This window comes from Thermobia domestica, chromosome 7 (assembly GCF_964235325.1).
Source record: "Thermobia domestica chromosome 7, izTheDome1.hap1.1, whole genome shotgun sequence".
Lineage (NCBI taxonomy): Eukaryota > Metazoa > Arthropoda > Insecta > Zygentoma > Lepismatidae > Thermobia > Thermobia domestica.
Genome location: NC_137460.1, coordinates 53539585 through 53567416, shown reverse-complemented (window position 1 = coordinate 53567416; position 27832 = coordinate 53539585). Strand labels below are relative to the sequence as shown.

At 35.9% G+C, this 27832-nt stretch overlaps 2 protein-coding genes across 2 annotated transcripts in view; one reads left to right on the top strand and one right to left on the bottom strand.

The window, feature by feature from the left end:
• Positions 1–599: 599 nt before the first annotated feature.
• Positions 600–18781, bottom strand: Rrp4 (exosome complex component Rrp4). The gene is made up of 6 exons (XM_081764671.1): positions 18449–18781; positions 12974–13211; positions 11239–11373; positions 5999–6178; positions 3897–4025; positions 600–752 (listed from the first exon to the last, which is right to left on the bottom strand). The coding sequence occupies exons 1-6, from the start codon at positions 18571–18573 to the stop codon at positions 669–671; spliced, it is 891 nt and encodes a 296-aa protein (XP_081620797.1). The 5' UTR covers positions 18574–18781; the 3' UTR covers positions 600–668.
• Positions 18782–23063: 4282 nt separating this feature from the next.
• Positions 23064–27832, top strand: part of Sin1 (SAPK-interacting protein 1) — a 49215-nt gene continuing 44446 nt past the window's right edge. The window contains exon 1 of the mRNA XM_081764670.1: positions 23064–23490. Within this exon, the coding sequence (XP_081620796.1) occupies positions 23418–23490 (73 nt within the window). The 5' untranslated portion in view covers positions 23064–23417. The remainder of the gene's footprint in view (positions 23491–27832) is intronic.

Sequence of the window (27832 nt, the reverse complement as noted above, 5' to 3'; positions counted from 1 at the left end):
AAAATTGATAATCAGTTATTTTAACACAAGATATGGACGAGGACAGGAACCAAGGTGACGAAATCACGGAATTTTATTATTTCCATCAACATAAAACGTATTTATTACAATCTCATCCTGGATATCTCTATTTTATAAACATGCATCATTATGAACTGCAATGTGTAAAATATGTGAACGAAATATATATACGTGAACGAAAAATAGATGGACAGCAAATTATAACATTCATTTTGATATTATAACATTCAGTTTTGTTACTTTGAACTACATTGAAAGAAAAACAGATAAATTCAGTTTTAAAATTTAATATGGCATAAACACTAGTTATAATGAACACCTTGCTATAGTACTATATATATCCTGAACACAAATCCCATTCCACCTAATTTTGGTTTACTTATATGTTTTTGGTTCACTATTATTATGTTATAATTTACTGTCCAACTAGGAAGTTGCTACACAAGTAGAACGAGGCACAATCTTCTATGATCTTAATTTTCGTCCGGAAACATTAAATCCTTAGGTCAAGGATCTATTACGCTGAAATGGACAATAGCCAGTAAATTTACACAGGGAAATAATATATTCTTACGACATATTGATATAAAAAATTTATTAGTTTATAAGAGATCATTAAAAAAAAAGTTTCTGTACATTCTTCGTGTTCAAAGTTCAGATTCCATCTCTAATCTCTGACGGGTCAACGTTGCAACATCACTCATTGCTTCTGGCATTAGCAGTTCAGACACCTGAAATACATTTCAGACTTAAGTAATTTGATATACTCAATTTTAAGGAACTAGACAGAAATTGCTTAATCCAGGAGTTAATAATCGGGTAATGAAATGGCAAAATACAACTGTAAACAACGTTAAACCTTAGTTTCTCTTTGCACTTAGGAAGCTTTTGAGCTAATATGAAAAGAACTTACCACGTCTGTTCCCCTATCATCATTTACAATCAGTGATTTTTGCTCATTTGCTTCTTTCAGGTAGGAATAATAGTGCACGGGAAGACAAAACAAAATAAGAAAACATGACACATACGGAACACTGTAATAAAAGGGGAAATAGTTACTGAAAATGCTAATAAACCTCCATGTCTTTAACAAATGTTGAAACGAAAATGGCAATGGCAATCACATCTTCAGTGGCAATGGCATGCTAGATACTCCTTTTATTTTTTCCTTATTCGCAGAGTACTTTTTTTTCTTTCTTTCATTTTTATATGATGCTCTCAGTTAAAGAATCACGACGAGTCACTGTGTTAAAACTCATTTTTTTATCTAATGAAAAGAAACTCAAAAACGTTACAACATTTTTAATTCTAATTAATATCGTCACTTTACTCACTGTGATTGAGTCTCCCTTACATTCCTAAATAATACCTTCTCGTGTGTATAATATTGTGTTTTGTGTACACAATTCGTGTTACATTTGGGAGGTGAATGACTTTTCTTCCGATTTTGTGAATGAGTTTCGTAACATATAAAAATATGTACCAAATGTATCAAAAGTCCGGGGCCATAGGCCATCTCGGTTATATATATATATATATATATATATATATATATATATATATATATATATATATATATATATATATATGAGCTCATCCATGGCTAAGCGGTTAGCGTACGCGCCTTTGGCGTGGGAGGCCCGGGTTCGATTCCCGGCGGGAGCTCATGTGGTTCGGATCCCACGTTAATCAGTAGGTCCACGTCTCACATAGCCTCGCTGCTGAACGGGACGTTAAACTCAAAATCAAATCAACTCAACTCGGTTATATATATATATATATATATATATATATATATATATATATATATATATATATATATATATATGTCGTTGAAAATACTACAGTCTAAAATGATGCTACTTTTCTAATCGCATCACCTGTAATGCGCCCTATGATAAATGAAAAAGAAACGTTACCAGTTCTAGGGGCTGTTCCCTTGGGTCCTCACCATACCTACAATATAACATTGTAGTTAAGAAGCCTATTTGAGATGTTCTAAGTTTCCTCACACAACAATGTGCACGTTCATCCTTTCAATTTTTGCGTGCCCGTACGTTCCATTCGAACAGCTTGCTGAAATGGAAACGTTACTTTTTCATTTAACATAGAGCGACTTACCAGTATGGAGCCCATACGACTAGTGCGATTGGAAAAATTCCACTATTTTAGATTAAAAACTACCTATTTCCAACAACTTTTCTCTCTTTCCATCTTTTTGTACCTTTACTCACAACAGAGTTGGTAAAATGAAATAAAATGAAATCTTTAAGTTTAACGTCCCACGATTATGCCGGTTAGGCTAAAGGAGACGGTGATAATGAGAAATGAGTGAAATGGTGGAATGAAGAAAGTGGGAGGAAATGGGAGAACCCCGAGAAAACCCACGAGCACGGTGTTTGTCCACCACAAAGTCCACACGGCGCGAGCTGGGATCGAACCAGGGACCCCAAGCACCGGAGGTGAACGCTCTACTACTGAGCCACCGCGCCCCCCACAACAGAGTTCATCTATGGCCCGGGATTTTCATACACCCATATATATATATCAGTGTTCTAAAAGTGGCGACCACGCCCTACAGTAAACTATTCATCATGTCAAAATAAAATGAAAATACTAAATAATGGTATATCCTCCTCCAGGCGCTACGGCCAATCAAACATTTCAAAATATGACAGCTTCTACCGATGATAATATATGGGCTTAGTATCAACGTCTACCGACTTTAACTGTCATCTAGAAAGAAATTTTGAAATTGCTTGGTGATTTTGTAAATTAATACTATGGTCCACAAGTTATCTCAAACATATTGGAAAATTATAACGGGTACTTCCCGAAAGCTCGGTTTAGCTCTAAAAACGAGGAGAGCGTACCTAAAAATCCTGATCCTAGTCATAGGTGGTACTTGAAGTACAGTTGGTACATACGAGTGCCCTGAGTAATCATTTTTACCATAAGACTAACTGGTGTGTGTGACTATCAGGAAACGGATGGTGGTTGTGCATTGTACGCAAAGCTGGAGGTTTGGATTCGATCCCCGGATAACTGCAGCATTTTTCACTCTTTTACTTAATATTTATTGCATACTGTATTACTTACTTTCAACTATACCGATTTATTTAAATATTTCAATTCACAGTGAAAGTATAATAATGAAACTGGAGAACTGTAACATTACGTAATTATCTGTAGGTGAGTTACCATAACATCAGGTTCAAAAGGTTTAATCGACAATGTTCTGCTTCCTTAACATAAGCTTTGATCAATCGCGATTCGAATATAAGCAACCAAGGCTCCGAAATTCGTGGCTTAGACACTCATAATTCCTGATTGAAACCAATTCAATACAATTAATTATTCCCTTAACACCATAATCAATCTTATCGTAACTTCTAACTCATGTTCAATTCACAAATACACCACAATAATCAACACACAACCTTCATCTTCATCTATTAATAATACTAACTGGCACAGAATTGCAAGTCATTATTGCCAACCCAGATTAAACCTACACTTCAAATATCCTAACATATATTTCATTAATTTCCTTACACACACACACACATTTTTTTTTTTTTTTTCAGAATTCTTATCTTAACTCTCTACTTAATCAACTTGGATAACGCTCACGCTTAAATTAGGCTGGAACAACATTTTTACGGGACTCTTCGCAAAAAGACAGGAATGATGAAAAATACTTAAATCTGGAGTCTACAAAAATGCAAGTGCATACTAAGGAATCCGAGCAGTGGTGAATTACTGTATAACTCTCCATTGGTTAATTTTAATTGGAATTTATTTATTTATTTTATTTTTTTAGGATACAAATGAAGGACAAAGAGAGAAGAGCTCACGAAACTACCTTCACTTACCTCATACTTCTGAGAAACCTCAAACGCATACAAAACACTTGTATCATATAACATCATTTTATAATGAGCCAACGCCAATATACAATTACGTAATCTTGCTATCACTTCTCTATCAGCTCTTGGAACAGCCTGCAAAAAAAATCAAAAGAAATTTAATATTAAAAATATGGACTGGTCTGATTTGGCTCTTAACTAGAGCTTTGTTAATGTCAAGAAGAGTACAAACTGCATAAATAAAATGAAGAGTTGGTTTGTCTGTCTGTGCGGCCTGGTGACCAGACGAGTGCACCGAGAGCTACCAAATTGGGTCACGAGTACCTTGGTCCAGGCCCCAGACCAAGACGAAACTTTTTTTTTTTTTTTCAAATTTTGAACCAGGAGTCTCAAGGGGGTCTTTACCGGACATGTAAAAGTAGTAGAAAATGACCGATATTAGTGTCGAATTCACAGTTTTCGCGGTCGCTGAGATCAATGGTAAAACTCCGATCGCATTAACTTCCAAATCCACCCCATTCGGCTGCGCGCCGGGATCACCAAAGGGGGGGGGGGGGTATCGAGACATGTAAAAATAATCCAAAATGACCGATATTAGTGTCAAATCCATAGTTTTCACGGTCTCTGAGATCAATGGTGAAACTTCCATTAGCGATGACTTTCAAATTCAGCTACCATTGTATGCGGGCCGGGGTTCACCTGTGTGTGTGGGGGGGGGGGGGGGGGTACCGAAACATGTAAAAATAATCCAAAATGACCGACATCAGTGTCAAATTCACAGTCTTCGCGGTCGCTGAGATGAATGGTGATCTCCCATAGGCGTTGACTTCGAAATACAGCCCCCAAAAAGAATGGGTATTTCAGCTAGTAATAATACTAATACTAATACTAATACTAATAATAATAACATCATGCACTATTTTTGGAATAAATACTGTTACGATGACACCCTATCTATATCTTGGCAGAAATTATAGAAGCGTAGAACCCGTGACATAATGAAAGCTCGGTAAAAATAAAATTTCGAATATTACAATCAAAGTATGTAAAAATAATATGCAAAATCCCAAAGTGAACCACGAATGTCATGAAATAAGAATACTTAGAAACAAAAAATACAGTAGATAATGATTCTAGTAATAATTAATGTCATGTACCCTGTACTATACAGGGTCTGTGCAAAATGTATTAGGGACTGGTTTTAGGCAAAGGTGAAGGAATGGAAGGTGGTCTCCTTGAGCAGGGATGTTGGTGGGGTATGTCAGTATACGACGCGACCCAAGTGCATGTGAGTCTTAGCACAGTGTGGACTGCATCCAGAGTGAGCAGCTGTTTTATGGGATCGTCAGGAATCAAGGTATCAGGAGATTTGTACACGCAGAAAGCGTGTTTCCAATTGGTTCCAATAGTTTTGCCCGGACAAAAGTAGAAAACTCTGTGTCGATTTATCATGAATTGTTGGAATGTATGAAGCCTGAGCCTGATTGTTTGGATTTGTGGTGAGTTTCTGACGAAGCACAGCGTGGCCATGCTGTATCACAGTCCAGACTTAGCCCCGTCTCATTTCTTTCTCTTCCCTTAGATGAAACGGAGTCTAAAGGCGATTTCGGTTGCAGACTTCCAGGGGGAATACCAACAGTAGTAGAAGCACTGGCAAAGATATATTTATGCAACAGTATCTTATTCTGAAGAATTTTAATCCATTGTATACATATCTACTATATATGTTTTTATGAAAGCAGTTCCGACACTTTTTGGAAATACTCTTACACACTCTTCCTGCGTCCCGGACATGCCACGTTCTTTCTCCAGTAGCGCTTAAACTACGTGAAGTTTTACATTCATTTCTTCTCATATCAGACAAGTATTCTTTCCTCCCCATTCCTTCATCATTCCACAATACTCATATAAAATAAAACTTATAAAATAATCTTATTTTCATTCAAGTTTCCTTGTTAGATATTAGCATTTAAGTATGTACAACTAGTAAATATTCCTATTATCTAAGGTAATGACAATGTTCTATTTTGCTTCCGAAGTTACTAAGACATATTTTTCGCTCTTGTTTTGATACAATAAATAATAATAATAATAACAATGAATCTTACCTCCTCTAGGTTTTGTACAAATCCTCCTCCTCCTTCTGTATCTTCATTAATCGTAGGTGAAATCCAAATAAAGCCATTATTTCCCAGAATAACGCTAGCGCCACACGGCAAATTGTGGAAATGATTCTTTCTCCTCTTCACTAGAGATGGAAACACTTTTACCATTACTCCCTGGGATAACTACAATAAAACAAATATGGGGAAAAAGTTTAATCTCATAGCCTCCTTTTTAAAGAAAGAAAATACAATATCGCGACAATGAGATTTTGTTCCGATAATTTCAAGAAGTAAACTCAGCTATTTTGAAGAATGGCAGGATACAAAAGTTGATTCTAAAAGTACATTTGGATAAAACGTAAATACAGCTTTTCTGAGTCTAACTTAGTACTTAGTATGTTTGCAGTGCACATAGACTGTTTCTGAACTATGGTAACGAAAGTAAGCATGCCTTAACCTATGAAATACCTTGTCGTCACCATCGGAGATCTTCTACGAGGATTGTCAGAAAAGTAAAAATATAAATCCATTTGTAAATTAAGGGAAAAGTGTGTACCACAGCTGGCAACCTTGATTCATACGACGAAGATTGGGAATGGCAGCGGCAATACCGAATTCCGCCAGGAGTGAAGTGCGCAGCGTGGCCAGGTTTTTGTAGACACTAGAAAAGCCTCCATCGGAGATCCATCGAGAAATAATGTCTACGTACGGGAACATAATGAATTGGCAAAATGTGGCGAAGTAGTGCCGTGCCTTCGCAGAATGTCGGTGTGATATTTACGATCAAGAGAGGAGTAGGAGGTTGCCCGTGATAACTGACGACGTTCGTAATCGCACTAAAGCAGAGATACGTGTGAACAGGTGGATGACATATTAGAGAATTGTACATGATGTTTCCTGACGTTTCAACATACACTCTTCATGAAGTTGTAATTGGCTTAGGATACAAAAAGTTGTGTGCACGCTGGGTCCCGAAACAGTTGATAACGAACACAAAACCAAACGAATGGAATACGCACTGGTTTTTCTTATACGATATGCAGAGGAGGGAGATACATTTCTGGACTCCATTGTGAGAGGTGACCTCAAATGTGAGTATTACATTACACACCTGAATTCAAGCAGCAGTCACTGCAGTGGCGCCATACCCATTCTCAAAAAGGTAAAAAGTTTAAAGTTTCATTTTCAACACGCAAACTGACGGCAACAGTTTTCTGGAATCGCCACGGCATCCCGAAATTCATGTCTACAATAGTGGCTACATGACAGACATACTGCTATACTTTGAAATATCTTCCCCGTGCAATTCAAAATAAACGGAGCGGCACGTTGTGACTTGTAACGTGGAATCCCCCTTTATTCATGACAATGTCCAGCCCCATTCAGCAAAACCTTCAAGAAATTGTTTGCAAATTTTCAATGGGATGTCGAATACTCATACAGCCGACCTCGTACCCAGCGATTACCATTTGTTCCTATACCTAAAGAAACATCTTACTTAGTGAAAAACACTGACGGCGGCGATGCGGTCAGGGAAAACGTCACAACGTGGTTCCAGATACGGGTATCAGAATTTTACGATTCTGGGACACAAAAGCATGCTCCAAATTTGAACTAACTTTGGGCAATGGTGGCATTTATGTGGAGAAATAACCTCTCTACCAGTGTAGCTTTCTTTGTGTCCAATACATTTCTTGTATATCTTATTTTTCGTTTGTATCTTTACTTTCCTGAGTAGCCTCGTAAATGATGACTGTGAGTTCAGGCTATTGTTCTGCACCTTAGTTTCCATTGAAGTACGCTGGTGTGAAGTACAGTCATGTTGAGATTAGTCCACACCTCTGCATAGGCTTTCTAGAGACCGTCCACGGTGCAAGGGCTCTTTTCACAAATCAAGGACATAGTAATCCATTGGCGAGGCGTCAGGTAGCTTAACAGGGATATCGCTGAACGAGTTGGCATGCATTCCCGTTGCACGCTCCATATCCACCATCAATTGGCGGGTGGAAGTAGATGAACGGCATCACGTAATGTTCTGACGCAGGTTATGAGATTAATTGATTGAATTTGAGTCTGCCGTCCCTTTCAGCAGCGAGGCTATATGAGACGTGGAATCCGAACCATATGAGTTCCCGCCGGGAATCGAACCCGGATCTTCCACGCCAAAGGTGCGTGTGCTAACTGCTTAGACATGAGGGAGCTCACAACTTATGAGACTATGAATGATAGAGAGCTGGAACTTCTGTGCCAAACAGCGGGGTCAAGACAGAAGTTTGATAATACGTTAGTTAACTTTGGCATTTTTAGCTACATAGTACATATTTAACTTACCACTGTAGCTGAATCCTGCAATGATTATGATATCATTGGAAAAACTTTCCACCGTTTCCCGATGCCATGATTCGAAATGTTTTTCTTCCTGTAGATGGTAATATATAGTCCCGACCTTGTTGCAGTCACTCATAAACATATGCTTCACCCAAAGTGACGAAAAACTTCACCTTTCACCGGCAAGGTAACGTTCTAGCTTGCGACTGTTCGTAGTATGTTCAGTAATGTAGTGTGTCAATAAATAATGAACTCGACTTTTACGCTGCTTCTTTACATTTAAACCTTGGTTAATACATTTGCTCACCGTTTCCACTAAGCTTATCAATTTCATTGCAATGGTTCAATCTGTTGATAGGTTCGAATCAGCGAAAAGTCTTTTTAAAATCATTTCCGGAGTACAGTTCGGACAGGCTGTGGACTTAATTGTTTCTTGCCTCTAGAGACAATCCCAACCTACCCTTACCTTTTTGATTCGGCACACAGAAGATGCATTTCTAAGATATTATGAAACACATCTGCAAAGTCAAACGTCTTTGGAAATGATATAAAAGCACGGAAATCTACTGGTGCGTTTCATAGTAATCAAATAATTTTAGATTAGGATCCAACCCATGGGATAAAACTAAGTAAATAAATAATATTACATCAGAGAGCGACATTTCCGGTCGCGATGTCACCATTAGCGATCAAATATTTTAATTTGACGATATGCATTTGGCCTTTACTTCGTTTGCCTTCGAATTGCGAAGAGAAAATGGCGATCAAAGTCCTCTGATCTGGATACTGGATTCAGATCTGAAATTTTGTGCCCTAATTTATAATGATAGTAGCAATTTATCTTATATAAATCAATAAACATTACAATTAATATTTAGGAAAACTGCTAAGAGTTACTTGCTACCCAAGAAACCAACAAAACTTTTCAATTGACATAACAATGTGAAATGTCGAATGGTGCTGGTAGACAAACGTAAATCTTAGGGATGTACCGATGCTACTTTTTTCTTTACCGATCCCCGATACCGATATTGAAGAGGCCGATATTGATACATTTGGATACATTTTTTATATATTATCAAGAATTTTCAGAATAATGAAATGATCAACATTGTAATAGGGTCTATTAAATGTAAGGCCAAAATTTGACTTATACAAAGACAAAAAGCAGAATTTCATATTAGGTTCTACACAAAAAATATATTTCCTCTAAACTTAATCCAGCTCAAATAAAATGAACTAAAAAGCAGCAAATACTTATATAGTGTAAACTTAATTCTATGACTCAGTGATTGATATTTACAGTGATAATGTACTTTATAGTTACATTGTATTTACTGGCTTCTATTACATACATATAATGCAAACGGATACTACCGTTACAAATTTTTATTGTTTATAAAATTATGCGTGCTGAACCAATTGTTCCTGTGTATACCATAAAAAAAAACAAGAGGGTTATTTAAGCGAAGTCAAAAACAATAAAACTATTTATTAACTTTAGAACTAGTTGTTTTTAGCCAGTAAGTAGGAGAAAATAATGACAAAGCGAGCGTCTTGTGGGTTTCTTCCATATCATTTCTTCTGAATCGAAACCTCTGTCTCGTTTGGGATTCAAATAACGGGTTTGCTATCCTGACCATGGGCGCCCGAAGGGGGAGAGCAGGGTACCCCACCCCTGGCTCACGAAAATGTAATATAGCAAACCACATATATTAGATACCAGACGTAATATAGCAATTATTAAATGGGCCCTTCATAGAAAATTTTCTTCAGGCGCCCATATTTTGACTGAGGACCTTTGGCTTTTCTTCACTACTATTTTGGCATCGAGGGACTAAAAATATCAGCTGAGTACGAGTAGTGCAAATCAAAGGCGTACACATGCATAAAGAAATCGATTGTACATTTGATAATAATTTAGATCAACTTTAAGTCTAAAAGAAATCGATGAAATATAAGTATCACTGTTAATATTATACAAATTGAAATAGTTCTGAATATGCATCGGTAAATGTCGGTGTCCATTTGCCGATACTGATACTTCCAAAAGTGGTCGATATCACCGATACCGATATATCCTTATAAATCTATTTAAACTAACAATGGGAATCTATTTATTTCCTGAATACTAAACTTGACCTCAGGTACTCCACACTCTCGATACTCTTTAATTTTTGTAGACTCATTAAACAGATCTCTTCAAACAGATCATTTCCAAGGCATCCTACATTGGTGAAGTTCTATATCGAACATAAATAAATAAACATCCATTTACAATGGAAACGGTAACTGTCTGTAACGCAATCAGTGAAAAACATACGTAAATGTGAGTGTATTAGCCGTACCACCTTCCTGAAAAACAAATTTGTTTGTAATGCTGAAACTGCAGCCTGCAAATATGATGTTGGTCACGGCATATAGCGATGGGAAAGCGAATTTCTAGGAAAGATCTAAGGGCATCTTCGGAAAGCAATCACAGTATATCGTGTTTTTATTTACTGGTTTTTAAGTGATATTTAACTACACTGTTATTATTCTCGATATTTTCAGTATATTGATGTGGTAAAGTTCCTTTTAAGTATGAAAAATGTGTCTAATGTGTTGCAGATAATTGTTATCTGCGCTCAACAGTGTCCATAATAGAGGATTTGATGCATATAAAATACGGTGCAACGATTTATCTTCGTATTCAATAAAATATTAACTAAAAAGTTCACTGAACTCACGATGAATGGTTAATTTAACGCGACTTCAACTCAATATGCGCAAAACATTAATTAAGTTACACATGGGGTAAGCATAATTAGTATGACAATACATGCATATCACAATTCAAAAATTACTCACGCATACTATTTTCGAAAGGGGTTTAGTATACATGTTATAATAATAAATATGGACAAAATATTTACTTTGCCATACTTAAGACTTCGTGTATGAAGAGACAGTGCTCCGTCTGAATAAACATTTTGTACTTCTGCACTAATTAGATCCCCTTCTTGTAGATATTTCCTCATCATTTGTTCGTCTTCCACAGTTTTTCGTCTCTGAAACAAAATAAAATTATAGGTTATATGTGATTTTACACATAAAAAGTCGTATTTCTTTAAAAAAAAAAAAAAAAATCACAGAGTTACATATAATCAAATTTTTGAATTTCAATCAGTGTTCTGCTTTTGCCAAACTTTACAATAATTTGTAAGCCTGAAAAACAACAGCGCGAACTGGCATTCTAATCATTCAGCTAAGAGCTACCGAAAACTAATGTTGACTATGAACTGTACCGATACGCGAATCCAGTTGAATTTATATTTCATAAATAAAACAGCGAAATACCATTGATTGATTGATCATTTTATCTTTAAAATCTTTTGATCGAATGAAATTAACTTAAGTTGATATACTTAATTCTTAAATTTTGCAAGGAAAGAAGTTTAAAAAGCTCAATCCGTAAGAGAGTCGGGGTATTTTTTCCAACTAGGAGATACTTTGTATGTAGTTTTGACCAGCAGAATGCGTAGGCACCAAATTGGGGCCTTCTTGACACAAAGAGGAGAAAGATAGGCCTAGATTTATATTCTGGCTAAGTTTAGACAATTCACGGTGCTGATTGAGGTTTAATTACGAAATCTTTCAGTGATCATCAAGGAATTGTAACCGAATCATTCTTAAAATTTTCTCGTGAAGAACTATTACTATAAAATGGAAGTATTTTAAGTTTTCTTTCAATACTTTTCATTTTCAATAAATAAAACGGCTCTAAGTCCTAATGAATGATATGGCATCAATATATATATATTATTAAAAAACAGGTAGCCACCTTGTACCCAAAACTGGTTAATTCTTCTTTACATAATTTCAGCCCTCCAACTTGGCACCTCTGCTATCCAGCTGTTCTGATTTTAAGTAACATTACCTCTTGCTCTTCTCTCTTGACATATTCATCCTCCAAGTGCATTTTCGTGAAATATCTGAAGAACATGGGATCGTGCGAAAACTCTTAAAATTTATAGCGTCACATGTAGATCCTTGCGCTTTCTCACTTAAAGCAATCTGATCTCGAATATTGAAGTTTTAATTTATAAATTTTGCTAATAGAATTTACAAAACTATTTACACATAGTTGAAAAAATATGTTCTTTATCCCAGCAACGCGTCGTGAGTTCTGTTTACAAATAAAAACATTTTTACACCTTTCCACACTCAACTTGCAGAACTGAACACTAAAAGAACTCCTTTTCCTGTGTATTCTTTTTATTAATATTAGTAATTGTAAGTGAATTTTAAAAATTTTCAAGTTGAACTTTACGTATTAAATTTTTCTTGGTTAAATCAGTTAACGCTAACTGTTCTGCAAACGAAAAGCCGTCCGTGGTTCCACAGACCAATTCAATTTTGAACAGAATCCTGTGTTCTTAAAACATTTCAGGAAAATCCTCTTTTAGAATGAATATGTAATGGTGAAGAACAACTAGAGGTATCGTTTCTTAAGAAGACTCCGGAGAGGGACGAAAATATATAAAGAAGAATTAATCTTCTTTGGATACAAAGTGAGTGCCTGTTGTTTACAGGTAAAATATAAGTCAACTTGAAATGATAACATGATTTTCTAATTATAGAAATATTTAAGAAGCAGTCTTTCCTCACCAACTCTCCTCCCGGTAAGTTGACTGAGGATAGCAACAGAGCAGAGTCCAATCTGGAATTGGTATCTACTTTCCATCGCTTTTGTTGCACTTCAGTTATCCTTCCTACAACAACATCGCCTATCTCGCCGTTGTAGCGGTTCTTCAGAGGGCGAACTGAAATAAGCTTATTCACTTGCTCCACAACTCCAGCCACGGAAGCTTTCAAATCCTCTCCTTCCATGTACGTTCCATGACCTCTGAAATAAATTTACATAAGCTACATGTAAGTACGCAATCATGTTCCAGCAAGTACGATACGATTTCAACAAATTTAATTCACAATCCATTTTACGTATATATTATATTTAGATTAGGATTAGGAATTAGATTTCTAGGCTGTCGACATCTATGGCTATTTAGCCCGTCACATATATATGAGGGATGACGTCCCTCGGCGAGCACAGTATTCAATGAACGGGAAGGAAGGAAGCGGCCTGGGGCTATTATCTTAGGTAACATCCCGGCATTTGCCTGGTGTGAATGAGGGAAACCCAGGAAAAAAACTTCACTCAAGTTGGCTGGCCTGGAAAAGCTGTTACACTTTTTCGACCGAGTGTTCCCACGGGAATCGAACCCGGGACAGCTCGTACGAAAGCCGAGAAAAAAATGAAATGAAATCTTTGAGTTTTACGTCACACGGTTATGCCGGTTAGGCTAAAGGAGACGGTGAAGATGAGAAATGAATGAAATGGTGGAATGGAGAAAGTGGGAGAACCCCGAGAAAACCCACGCACACGGTGTTTGTCCACCACCACGAAAGCCGAGAGTGTTAGCGACTACACCACGCGGGACCACCATATTATATTTAGAATAACAAATTGAGTTTCTCTTAAAGACAATAACTTTTTGTTTCTCTTTTAAAAATTTCGTAGGTTACTATAATATGAATGGAAAAGGATAGAACATACATTCATGGCTAATCTCAGTGCAACTTCTGTACAACTGTCACTCACGAATAGAGATCCAGCATTTTCAGGCTAAAGAACCAGTACACATTATGAAAATTTACAGTATATTCACAGTTACGCACTTCTTTTTGCTAAAATATCAAAATTAACTACATACTAAATCAATACTTACCAAAAGTGAGGACAGAGAATACATTATTCTCATGTGTAGTTGATTATCGATGACCAATAAAAGCGTTATTTATTTATTTTTTTTTTAATATCGCACGAATGATATTAACTTATATTAACCTTTGGAAAAGAAAAAAAAAATAAGAGCACTGGAGAATGAGCATTTTGAACAACATTTGGGGCGACATATGTAAACTCGAGAGTGTTCCGGCTAAACCGAGAAGTCTGGGATTCATATCTATAGGCAATGTACTTTTAAGAAGTTAAAGTAAAATGTGACTTGTAGTTTTATGTATGGCCCATCGTTATGCCCTCTACGCTAAACATGGATGGTTAATGGGAGTGAAGATTATAAGATTGTCGGAAATAAACGAGAGATCCTCTAGAAAACACATAGAAACGATGTTGTCCACCACAAACTCATTTAGCCTGGAATCGAACCAACGACCCCTCGCATGGGAATTCTTAAGAAGTGTCCGCTACACAGAAAAGGCTCAGGATTGTCAACTTTCAAGCCAAATGTGTTGGGAAAAGAGGGTTTTATTTTGATATTATGTTTACAATTGAAGGATCTTTCCTTCTCTATTTCGAACTGTAAAGTGATAATCCATGTGTCGAACACAATTTATCCTTTTTTGTAGACATTTATGGATGCTAATCAATCCTCATCCTTTATATAATTTTCAAATATTGAGAAGGTAATTTTTTTTATCTGTGAATGTTACTTGTGAAAAATAATTGTTTTTGTTGGTATCATTCCTCTTATCAAAGAAAATGTCTTAAAATGAATAATGAAGTTACAGACAAAAAATGAAGATCATGCGAAATATATTGTTAGTTAACTAAACAGCATTTTGTACTTTCTGGAAAATTACGCTAAGACATTACAATATTAATGATTTCAGGAATATTTTGAAAATAGATCTCATATGTAAAACTGAATGCATATTTGTCCGGTATACAAATCTACACCATTAGCTTGGTACACTTCTAAGTAGCTATATCCAAGAGACCTAGCCTAATTAGAACTTTTGGTGCATATTCTAAGGGGAGGGGTGGTTTAAAATTTATGCTAAAAATAGAATATCTTACGAGCTCTTCATGTTAAAAAGATGAAACTTGATATGTAAACTTATATACATAAAGTGGACATACACATATGACACAATCCGGAAAAAAATATTGTGAGAGTAAGACATCCTTGCGGGAAGGCGGTTAAAATAATCCAAAATGATTGATATTACTGTCGAATTCATGGTTTACGGGGTCGCTGAGATGAACAATGACATCCCCGATGTCGTTTAAGTCCGAGTTCAGGAGGACTGTAAAAGAAAATGTACATAATAATCGAGATTAGCGTCAACTCTACAGTTTTCGGGGTTGCTAAGCTAATTGGTGACAGTCATTATGACATTTAAACCCAAGTTTAGTCAAAAACGTGCATGTTAACTGACCCGAGAATTGACGTGTTGCTTATAATTATTTATTGTACTTAGTTCATTTTCAAATACTGTGCATAAACATTCTTTCCCGTGCAAAACCGGACACTTCTGTTCATTAATTAATTACATAATTATTAATAAATAAACAAATAAAAGAGAAAAAGTGGGAGGGAATTCACAAACATCTTAAGAATACGCACTTTTAAAAGGAAACGTTATTCGTTAGACTACCAACTCAAATCTTGTATATTGTTCATTTGTTCCTAAATTTTAATCCTTGTTATTTACAAACTGAACGTTTTTTTCATATGAAATGAAAATGAAACCTTTCAGTTTTACGTCGCATATTTATGCCGTGTTGACTAAAAGAAATAGTCATGATGAGAATGAAATGAAATAGTGGAATGAAGAAAGTGGGGAGAAAGCGAGAAACTCAAAAACGCACACGTACACCTAAAAGTACGTACCGTCCACTGTATTGCTTTTTGCTTATCACTGCTCTAGAACGGCAAAAACATTTTCGGTTCCTTGCAGAAACAACCAGATTCCATAAATAACCATGAAATGAACGAATAGAACCGTGATTATCACAAATTATAATAGAACCCAATTGTTCAAGTATGCGTAAGAATACCAATTGGAGTGGGCAATATACAGCTGACACCTTCAAGTTAGAACTAATTTACGTACAGCGTTGGCAAAAATCATGGTTTTTATTGAAAAAAAAAAAGTTTCTTTGATTTAAACCCGGGTTTTTGGTTTAAACCTTTTTTTTTTTTTTTTTTTTTTTTTGTTTTTAAAATAATTTGCTCTTCATTTAGATTATATATAGACAGAAATATTGCTTCGCCTTTGGTGTTATTATGCAACAACGGGGTTATGCTGGAAGGGGTCACATAAGCTTAAAGTGGAAACCAAACCGCTTCTCGGCTTACGTCCAATACAAATTGTTCTAATTAGACCAGGACTAATTGGCCACAAATGCGATGAGTCGGCAGACTCATTTACGAAGGATTCCTGATAAAAATATGTTGTACTGACCTTTCATACTTGTTAATATAATTGTCAAGAGCCATTTCTGAAAGAAAAAAGATAAACAGTTGCACAAATGAAATCATTATACAGAATTATACATAAATCGGGAAACTCCCGCCTTAGCCATTGGGAAAATCCTGTTATTACTTTAAATGTAAAGAAATAACGGAAAAATCCCGTTATTGCTTGGCATGTAAAATTTTATGGTCATCGTATCATAATCAGTACGCTGAAACTGACGTATTAAATTACAAATTTAGTATGTAGATATCATTCAATTACATTAAAACTTAAAGTCCAATCCACGCTAATATTGGAAGCTACGTAGGCAGTCGATAAATTTCGCCCCTTCCCATCAATATATTTAAGCAACCTTGGTTCCCTTATAAAACAACCAGGCATTCAGGCATGCAGAAATATACAACTTGGTTTCGTTTCGTATGTTTAGGCTTAACATCCTTGTGTAGGTTATTAAGGAGAATACTTTCGCTTAAAGTGACATCCGAACCGCTAGTTGGTTTACACTTGAAAGAAGGGTTGTGGTTCGACCGAGAATTGAACATAGTAACCTAATTTAATGTATGAAACCATAAAACAATCAAATCGGAATAGAATACATATATAAGTACGTGAAAAAGCTAGTCCCCAATCGCTAAACAGTAGCTGAAACTTGTTCCGGTGCAGTTTTACTATACGGATCCACAGACTAAAATGTACGGTAAAATTTGGGAAGTCTTTAATTTGACCATTTTATGTCGAGAACAGAACCCACCGAACCCCTGCGGGGCTTCTAACCCGTTCCTACCCCTGCGCCTACACCTATTACTACTTACACTATGGATCCGTATAGTAAAACTGCACGTTTGTTCCTTAAAAAACATGTCTTTCCATACAGATTACTGGGACAATGTTTAGCAGTAGGGGTCCAACTAGTTTCCCTAAAAAATTTCGGTAGTTTCTGTTCACATTAGGTTACTTTAGGTTAGTTCAGGCTAGTTTAGGTTAGGTTGGCTTAGGTTACTTTATGTTAGATTATATTAGCGTAGGTGTCCGGCATAATTTTGGAAAGAATGATAGAATTTCGCTTATTTCTATTAATATTAGGTTAGTTCAGGTAGCTTAAGTCAGTTTAGTTTAGTTTAGGTTAGGTTAGGTCTAAGCACCTGCATCTTTCATTCCTCCCGTAAATTTTGTATTTTTTATGTACTTCTGAACCCCGTCTGCTAAACATTTGCCGATTACTGAATTTTACTTGTAAATTTTGCAAAATGTGGTATAGGCCTACCTAAACATGACCAGCATCGTAAAAATACGCATACTTTACACTTTCACAAAGATGTTTAAAACCTCTTATGTAATTTATGGATTTACTGCTGTATCGCCGGACCAATTTTAGGATATTTACTGGGTTAATTGGAGAATTTATTTAAGTTTGTGAGAAAGAATGAGTACAAGGCAGGTAAGGGGAATAGTAAAAGTTAACAAACTAGTTGTACTTGCTGATTGTTTTTGATGTTGTAAGCGGCACTGTATGTGGAGGCGGATAGACTATTTCGCGGAGAGGTACACTTGTTTTACTATATGGATCCATAGACTGTAAAATGCACAGAAAATTTTGGGTAAGTCTTTAATTTGCCCATTTCATGTCTAGAATAGAACCCAACGAATCCCTGCAGGGCTTCTAACCCGTTCCTACTACTACTACTACTACTACTTATACTATGGATCCGTATAGTAAAACTTCAAGCCTAATAACGTAATCTAACGTAACTTAATGTAGCCCTACTAAATATAACCGAAGGCAGTACATTTAGGTACTTCTTTTCGATTTTCAAATTGTTCCGGCGATACAGCAGTAATGCCTAATTTAATACAAACCTCATATATCCAGGATTCGAAGTTATTATTTCTCCTGGTGTATAAAACCGCACAGTTTCTTCTGGTCCAGTAACAATATTAGGTATCCTTCTCGAAGCTAAACGCATATGCACACAAGCCGACATTGTTCTTAGCTTCTGTTCACAGTCAATAAGTAATTGAGGTTTTAATGTACTAATTTCTCAAAAACTCTGTGATTCAATTTTCTCAACAGTCACCAACATCTGTATTCACGTCCTGTATTTCAACCATGCACTAGAAACAGGTGAAGGTCCGCTGTAAACAAAACCATTATCTCGCAATGCAGCATGAAATTATTAAATTCCCTCTGTTTCCAAAAATTCCCTTGACTTTTACGGAAATCGTTCCGTTTTTCTTGACAACTCTACTATGAAAAATTCATAAGCAATGCTAGTACTAAGGACGATCTTTTTAGTGCCAAACCATCACAGAATCTGCTAATTAGATTGCAATAATTAGCATAGCAGTTATATTTTTATTCCGTTATGTTACCCTTCGTAACTAATTTTACCAACGGCTAATTCGGAAAGTGGCTAGAGGCCCTCATTTGTACCAGTCTTCACAAAATTAGCGGTTCGCAAGGCCACACAAAATACATTAACTAATTATAATTATTATATACTATGCTATGCTATGAGTCAAACTTGTCGACATATCGTATGAAATAAGATCACTTTAAGCGTGCTTGCACACGATACCGACAAAATCGGTGGAAGCCCCGACAATATCGTTGCCGGTGATGAGCGAAGTAAACGACACACACAATATAGTCTGCACTGTGTTTCTAAAAATCTTCTCCATATATGAAAACAAATAAATAATAATAATCGGGAAAATTATTTTTTAAAATAAGGACTACAAAAACTGTTCTGAAGAGGTGTGGAGGACGGTACAAAAGTTAGAAAAATAGGCTTATGCCTAAACATGTTTAGATTTAACAGTGCCGTTTTAAATAGATGTCGTAAACATATTATTTTCGTTTCGATGAGAATTGATGCTGCGGTACATTGCAAACTATATTAGTTTTAATTTTTGTTGAAACACTGTTACATATTGTATGTATGTATATTATTTTGTTTTCCATGCAATTAACACTAATGTCATAGTAGATTAAATGATAAGATTCGAATTAGTAATTCTTCTTTACATTGCTTCATACATCCACTGGCGCAAAACCCGGGGGAATGAAGGGGACATGTCCCCTCCAATCTTGGAACTGGGGGATTCTCCCCCCCCAATAATCCGATTTGAAATGTGGCCAGAAAGGAAAGTGAGATGAAATTAATGTCCACTCAGAATAAGCCTCAAATCTGCCCGCCTCCCAATGTTGAAGACAATTCTGCTCCCCTTATCCACCACAGCATTGTTTCTCGACTACAGAAATATTTTGAACATCGATATATATATATATATATATATATATATATATATATATATATATATATATATATATATATATATATATGGGATCGATCTTACCCGTCCCCTCAATGTTGAAGACAGATTTGCGCTGTTGCATACATACCTGTCGTTTCTCGTTTCTTTTTGTCCATTATCTCAAAATCCTGGGCAAGGCTTGCATAAACTTCTCGCCATGCTTTTTGCTTTTCAATTCTGTCCTTGAAAGAGTCTGTTATCTTATCCCATATGCAAGGTCTACATTCCTCAAGTTCAATAAGAGTTAAAATATCGAATGGAAAAATTCTTGCAATCTCTACAAATCTAAGCAAATCTAGAAAGGTAAGAATGCAATAATACACAACCTTTTCATCCAGTCACTGTAGCTAAACTGCAGAACTTTATCAGAGGGTCCATCCCGGTATAAAGGGGAGAGGGAAAACTTGGATACATAGCTTTGGTCTTTCTTTTCAATTACCATTCCACAAATACTTTTAAAAAGTGGGGGATTTGGGATAGTTTAGGAAGTGAGAGAAAAAATCTGCAACAAGTGAAGCATGAAGTGACATCCCTGTTGTTGAGATCACAATCAAGAAAATGCCAAACGAGTCACTTGTACTTGGATCTTTCCAAAGAGTGTTGCTGGTTTCGTTTCAAAATAATAATAATTCTACTTTAACTTGTCAACAAATATTCTATTCAATCATTGCTTATCGAGTGGGACTGGAAAAGTGATCTGCACACAATTCTGATGAAAATAAAAGGAAGTAATAATAATAAGGATTTTTTCCATATGTTTATGTTCACAGTGTATCAAACTTTGAAAATTACGCTTAAATTAATTTCCAGAATGTATTAAAATTTAAATGCATTAATAAATTAAAAAATACATTACTGAAATCACACTCATTTGAAATCAACAATAGCCCTTGTAATGATTTGATACTGGTAACATTTAACTTCTAAATATAAAATACTTGTTTCCTACGTTATACAAGCATGTTCCGACGATGGAAATTATTCCAGACAATCCACTTTCATATGCACTCACACATTTTAACAGTAAAATTACTATTTGTTTGACAGACTATTCTAAACCAGTACCAAACATGGCATAGGTTTGTGAAGGAAGTCTGGTGCAGATATGGGCGGTAAGTCCAGTAGCTCAAAAAATATTATCATTGCTTCGTTTGATTTCCTATGTTTTCAGCCTTTTCTTTAAACAATCTTCTATGCTATAGCATAAATAACATCAAAAGGCAGTCATCGCCTTGGAAAACAGTTCGATCTTTTCTTGAGTGTAATTCTGTCATCAGTACGCCATATGAAGAATCAGATTTTTAAAAAAGTTTAGTACAAAAACGATTTTATGCCTAAGCAGTACTTTATTCTTTTAACGTAAGCTAATCTATAGCACGGCCAACAAGAGATGATCTCTGACGTTTCTTACCACATCCGGTGGGACATTGCAGCCCCTACTTTGACACCAGTGGTAACAACCACGATCACTCTGTCTTATACCATTAATTAAATTGCCACTACCGTTGCACCGAAAAAAACCTTGACACGCGAGTAGTGGCAATGTCACTGCGAGCTGTCTGAGACGTTCTCTTACTGGACGCACTATAACTCGCATTTAATGTAAAAGGAACAAAATACTTAGTGAAAATTCGATGGCGTTACTACAAGATCGAATGATATGTTTTCTAAATGATTTTATATAATCTATTAAATTCCAAATGCCTGGAGAAAGGAAAGAAATGCTAACATAGTTATTCAAGCACAGGTCTGAAGTAGATCAGTAGGCTACCCAGTTTCGCTTTCACTTGTTTTCATAGTTTTGGTCAATTGTTATGGACTGCCACCCATTAACAAGTACATAAAACGTGATTCAATATATCTGTGATCGTGTGAACGTTGTTTCAAGTTCATTCAAGACTCTTGTTCAAGTGTCTTGAACAATATTCCTTTGATGCTGTAAATTTGAGGTATTAAATGGTCTTGTTCAAGCTTTCTTTGATGGTGTATAAACGACATAAGGGACATTTTTATGCAAGCAGGAAATCTATGACAGAAATGATATAACCATAACCGTCATTGAAGCTTACAGAAGAAATGCCCTTTACATCACTCATTTTCAATTCTGGAACTATGATGGTCAGGAGGCGCTTGATGCTAATGGGGGCATCATTTTTAAGTTAATTAGCTTTATGGTTACTTCCAGTACTCCTCCTCTTGTTGCAGTGTTCTGATAAAAATCTTAGTATTCTATAGACAGTTAGTTTTCTCATTCCATGCTAGAAATTATATAATTATTTCTGTAACACTGGTGATCGAAACTCACACTCTATTTTACTGTCTGCCATCGAAATTTTCCCTTTCCGGCAACAGTTGTATTTAGTAGCAGATAAAGTCTATTACATATAATTACTCTCATAAAATAGTGCCTTAGTTTATAGCCGATTCGGGTTATGTTTAGCAGAAGGGGTCCAGAAGCACGTAAAAAAAAAAAAAAAAAAAAAAATACGGGAGAAATGGATGATGCAGGTACTTACAAATAACATCCTAATATAAGCAGAAATAAGCAAACTTCTATCATTTTTGGAAAATTATGTAGACTCCTACACTAACATAATCTAACAAACTAACCTAACATAAACTAAACTAACAGAAATTACCGAAATTGTAACTTTTTTTTTTTTGAAACAATTGCTGGACCCTTTCTGCCGATTCTTTCCATTCGATCATCGAATCTCTGTTTACACAGTAACTCGAGCTGAAAATTTCGCCACTTCAACTGAATAGATTACAAACCAACTGAGGATAAACGCCCATTAGATCTGAGTATATTCCTAAGCACTACTCTAAAGAACTTAAAGAACAATGATCTACTTATTTGAATCTGATTTTTGTTTACTTCTAAATTTTCGGAGGTAGTGGAAAAAATTTAAGTAAAAAGCAAAGAATATGATACTCTTTAACTATCAATTCCTTTCTTGTAATAACTTCCTTGGGTTGTTTTCTAATTTTGTTCTTATTCCTTCAATGATTTTCTAATGATCCGCATTAGGAAATCCTCTGGCACCTGAATTTTCTGACTAATCCTTCCTATTTCTATTTAAGATCTGAGAAGACGAAAAGAAGGTTTAAACAAGGGGTTTCCGTCAGGGAAATTTTTAGCTATAAAAGGGATGACCCGGGAAATTTCAAGCTAAGATGGCAGCGTTCTGTCATTTTTACACGAGTGTGGGTTGGAGTTAGCCGTACTAAATATTAACTGAAATGAGGGCAGAGGACTAGTGAAACAATCAACATGGAAAAGGATGACGATGTAATGTATAAACTGTAAAACTTCTAAACATTCAAGTTTAACGACTTGTTTGATAGATAAAAATGGAACAGCTGATCACAATGAAGAGTCGATTTTCGCAGTTTTGAGTTTTTTTAAAAAAAATATTCCTGCATTCGTCAGTGAACGAAGCATTCTGAACAATGCTTTGAAGAAGTTGCTCGATTATATGGCTGTGAAGTAGAATCAGAAAGAAAGAAGATGGCTATGTATGACAATAAGCATTGGTTGTTATCACACATCAAGAACTCCTTTATATCATCTGATGATACTGGTAAGGATATTCTGTTTCAAGATTGTCAAATTTTGTATTTAATTTTTACAAATTGTAGGATGATGAAGTATTTTTGTTCATTATTGTAGATGCTATGATGAAGCATATAATTATATATAAAAAAAACTACTCCCGTATTTTAACGTGTTAATGTAGTTTTAAATACCACGTTTCCATTAATCGTTTTAGTTAGTGGTAAGGTGAGGTAAGTTTTAGCTTTGTGTTACGTAGACTATACATATATGTATAGTGTATTTATTAAAAGATTCGGCAAGGTTCTAGAACACAGGTCCCCCGTCCCATTGAGCTGTAATAAAGACAAAACAACTTGCCCTGCAGGGCTCGAACCCGCCTTTATTTGCCAACACTCGCTTGGCAATGCTATGTGAATTAAATCTTAAACTTTGGTACAGAAGGGAACCAACCTAGCTATTAATCTGTATGGGAGGACCTGTGTTCTAAAACCTTCCCCAAAAAGATAGTTTGGTTACAATTCGACACTTTCAGATTCTAAATCTGCGACGTTAAACTGGGGACACGGCACTAGTCCTAAATGGCACAAGAGCTAAAAATCATTTCGCGGCACAAGACCTAAAAGTCATTTCGCGGCACTGGACCTAAAAATCTCTTGTGGTGCTACCATCGCTTCCGTGCCAAGAATACTGTCAATCTGTTAGTCAAAGTTTTAGATATACTGTTTCATATTACAGAACCAGATTCTAGCTTAGTTCTTACAAGTAATTTGTATAAATACGCATTCTATCGTTCTGAAATAAAATTTTAAAAAAATAAATAAAACCCATTGTTCTTTCTTGCTGTTTGCATGATAGCATTTGTGTGGTGATAAAAAATGAACAACCTATCAAATGTGATTCCCAGATCTTTCATAATGTCTTTTTTTTTCCTATTTCCACACAGTTGACCTTGTATTAGTAATATAAGATGTGTTTTAGTTATATACGTCGTAGATTTTGCTTTGTTTGTGTTGATTTGAAGTAAATTTTTTTACACATATATTTATCAATCATATTCAACTCTCCATAGCAAATAGTTGTCATACCGTACTCGTAATTAACTACTTTTTACTCGTTAAAATTATTAACAGTAGTTTTAGTATTACTAACATAGCTGTTACCATTGGAATTAACTATTAATAATAATAATAAATATTAAATATGCTACATTTTTGAGACCTGAGCCTTGATTGTACGTGAAGTGAAAATCAAAGGTTATGTAACGAACGGCAAATGATGCCTGTGTGAAGTTGGCCCCCCAAAAGTTTGGGCTACACGAGATATTTATTGCGCCAGAAAGTACTTCATTTGGGCTGTTTGGGCTAGCAACTTTTAGCGTTTGGGCTACTCTGGAAACAAAGCTACAGCCTCACAAAGTTTGAGGGGCCAACTTCACGTTAGCCCCCCAAGTGTTTGGACCAGACGAGATTTTTATTGGGCTGGGTAGTTCTTCGTTTGGGCTGATTGGGTCAGCAACTTTTAGCGTTTGGGCTATTATAGTTTCCCAAATATGGGTATTAAACTTTTTGAAAAGTGATTTTCCTGCTTCTTTTGTAGGGGCCAAGTTCACTAATATGACATTTTTGACAAATACGTTTACTAGAATTGTCAGTAATTTGTGTCGACTAGCAATTTAGGAAGTTTCATGATTTGGGCTGTATTTGAAACAGAATTAAAGCTTCACAAAATTTGGGAGGCCACGTTCAAGCCCTTCCAAGTGAGTAGACCTGACGAAAATTTTATTGGGCTGGATAGTATTTCGTTTGGGGTGATTGGGTCCTGAAGTTTTAGTGTTTCTGGCTATTAATATTTGGCCTGTATTTTAAAGAGGTTAGACCTTCAGATATTTTGCTGCCGGAAATAATAGGTTTTAATGTAATAGGTAGGGATTTTTCTTATCTTATGAACTGTTTGGACTATACATCGGTGGAACACCAAATGGTGAAGAAAGATGCAATGTTCCACACATTATGCAAGAGATTTTGACACGGAATTTCGTCATTATTAATTTCTACGATAGTACTAAATTTACATTTGGCAGAGGTTGGAAGTGGTCACCCAAAACCATTAAAATGATTCCGTGCGATTTCGCACTGTACAGTTTCACACAGTGCTCATTATCGAGCAATTTCGCACCGTCTTCTTTATCGGATTAATCATTCTGCAGGTGTGGTGCATTCTCATACTGTCCACCTGTCAATCACGTGATTCATCCTGAAACTGCTTTCACTATAGGGACAGGGAGGACAGAACAAATGTCAACTAAGTAAGAACAGAAACTGAGCAAACACAAGTTAAAATAAATGCGAACAATTGAATTAATACTACCTCAATTGAGCAGACTGGGTTGAAATGAGTCCATCGGCTCGGTTTGAGTCGGCTCAACTGAGCCCATGGCTCGAGCCGGCTCGGTTGGATGAGTTGTAAGCTCGGTTAACTTCTCAGTTCAGCTCGATAGTGAATGAGCTGTGACCCGAGCCGTTGGTAGCCCTAAATCCGCTGCCTGATGCCCTATAACTTTTAATGATTTTTGGCTTGAGCCCGAATACTTGCTTCTCCGGAACTCAAACCGAAAAGCTCGTAAACGTTGTCATTGCCTCCTAGACTCGCCTTGGATTTTGGTATTCAGATATAAATCGCCTGTCTTTCCTCTTTATATGCTGTGTTGTTGTTGTTGTTAATAATAATAATAATAATAATTTCTAGCAGTAGTAATATCATTGATAATTATATTGTCTATGTAGGATACTTGAAGAAAGTACTTGAAATTACACACAGGATTTGGCTCGATTTAGCTCAACTCGACTCGAAACTTAACCTCAATTCGGGTCGAGTTGGAGGAAATTGTTCGAGCCGAGTTCTCGACTCAAGCTTAAAGATGTCTGTTTCGAGTCCAGTCGAGTTTCAAAAGAACTCGCTCGAACTTGCTCCTACCCATCTCCAAAAGCTGGAATAATGAACTATGAATTGTACAAAATGGATTGATGATGTACAGAAGTATGAATGTTCCACCTCAGCAATGTGCTGTTCGCTCGGAAAATATCAAGACGACAAGGTTTGTCTTCAAACCGCCTTGGAGTATACAGCTAATGTTTTGTGTTTCACAAATAACAACGTTTTTCTATGCTTTGGGGCGGGCACATTTTTTTTTCGATTTTTGAACTTCCTGACTGAATTCTCTGATGTGCTGCTTATTTTATTATTTATTTTAATTTGTGATTGTTCTATCTCCCATTTCTAATGATTACAATTTTTATGTTCCTTTTCTGTTGTTATTATTTATTTTCATTTGCTATTCTTTTTTGTTTTCATCTATTTCAATTTGCGATAATTTTTATTATTTTTCCTATTTATTTCAATTTCATATTGTTTATGTTATTATTTTCTCTCCTCCCTTACTTTAACTTTGGTTTGCTTATCTTTTCTTCTGTCTTGTTCTTAAGTTATTTTTATTTCCGGTTATTTTGATTATTCTTTTTGTGAAAGTGAAACATTTCCTAAGCTGTCCTCCTGTAGTATTAATTGCAATTGTTCATATTTAATTTGTGTTTGTTCTTTTTCTGTTCTTAGTTAGTTGACAGTTGTTCTGTGTCCTCCCTCCTCCTATAGTGAAAGCGTTTTCAAGATGAATCAAATGATTGACAGGTGGACCGTGTGAAAGTGCACGACACCTGCAGAATGATTAATCCGATAAACAGGACCGTGTGAAATTGCACCGTGAGAAACTAGACGTCACCATTAAAATGTAGGTCTTGTAATTACGACTCCCATTTATTTACGACTGTACTTGCGGGCACCGTGATCGCCTTTGGACGGGGGCATCGCCCCGGTTGCCCCAGCCTTCTCCCCGGTTGCCCCAGCCTTGTTACGCTCCTGGACCGAGGATGCATATGCAAGACCAAAACCAAGACTAAATGTGTAAGAATACCAAGACTCCAGCAAAACCTTGACCCATCTGTGTTGATACTTTTATAAATAGGCGAAAAATATAGAAAAGCTTTATACTTCAAATTCGTAATTTTGTATTTCGTTTTCAGCAAAGTGGAGCAGAAGGATTCAAGTACTTCCCTAGAAACATGAAGTGCTCATCGTAATCTTTTGAAATAAACGAACAGAGAAAAAAAAGATTGCTTTCTTATTGCTTTCTCTATATACAATATAATGTGGATGAGTATTCGGCTTAAAAATTACAAAGAATTGTTAATAATAATATAAAGGAGACTAGTTAGAATCAGGGTTGGCTGGTTTAAACCAAGGTGGTTTAAACCAGCTGGTTTTTTCAAAAAACCAACTGGTTTAAACCAAAAAACAAAAAATGTTCGTAAAAG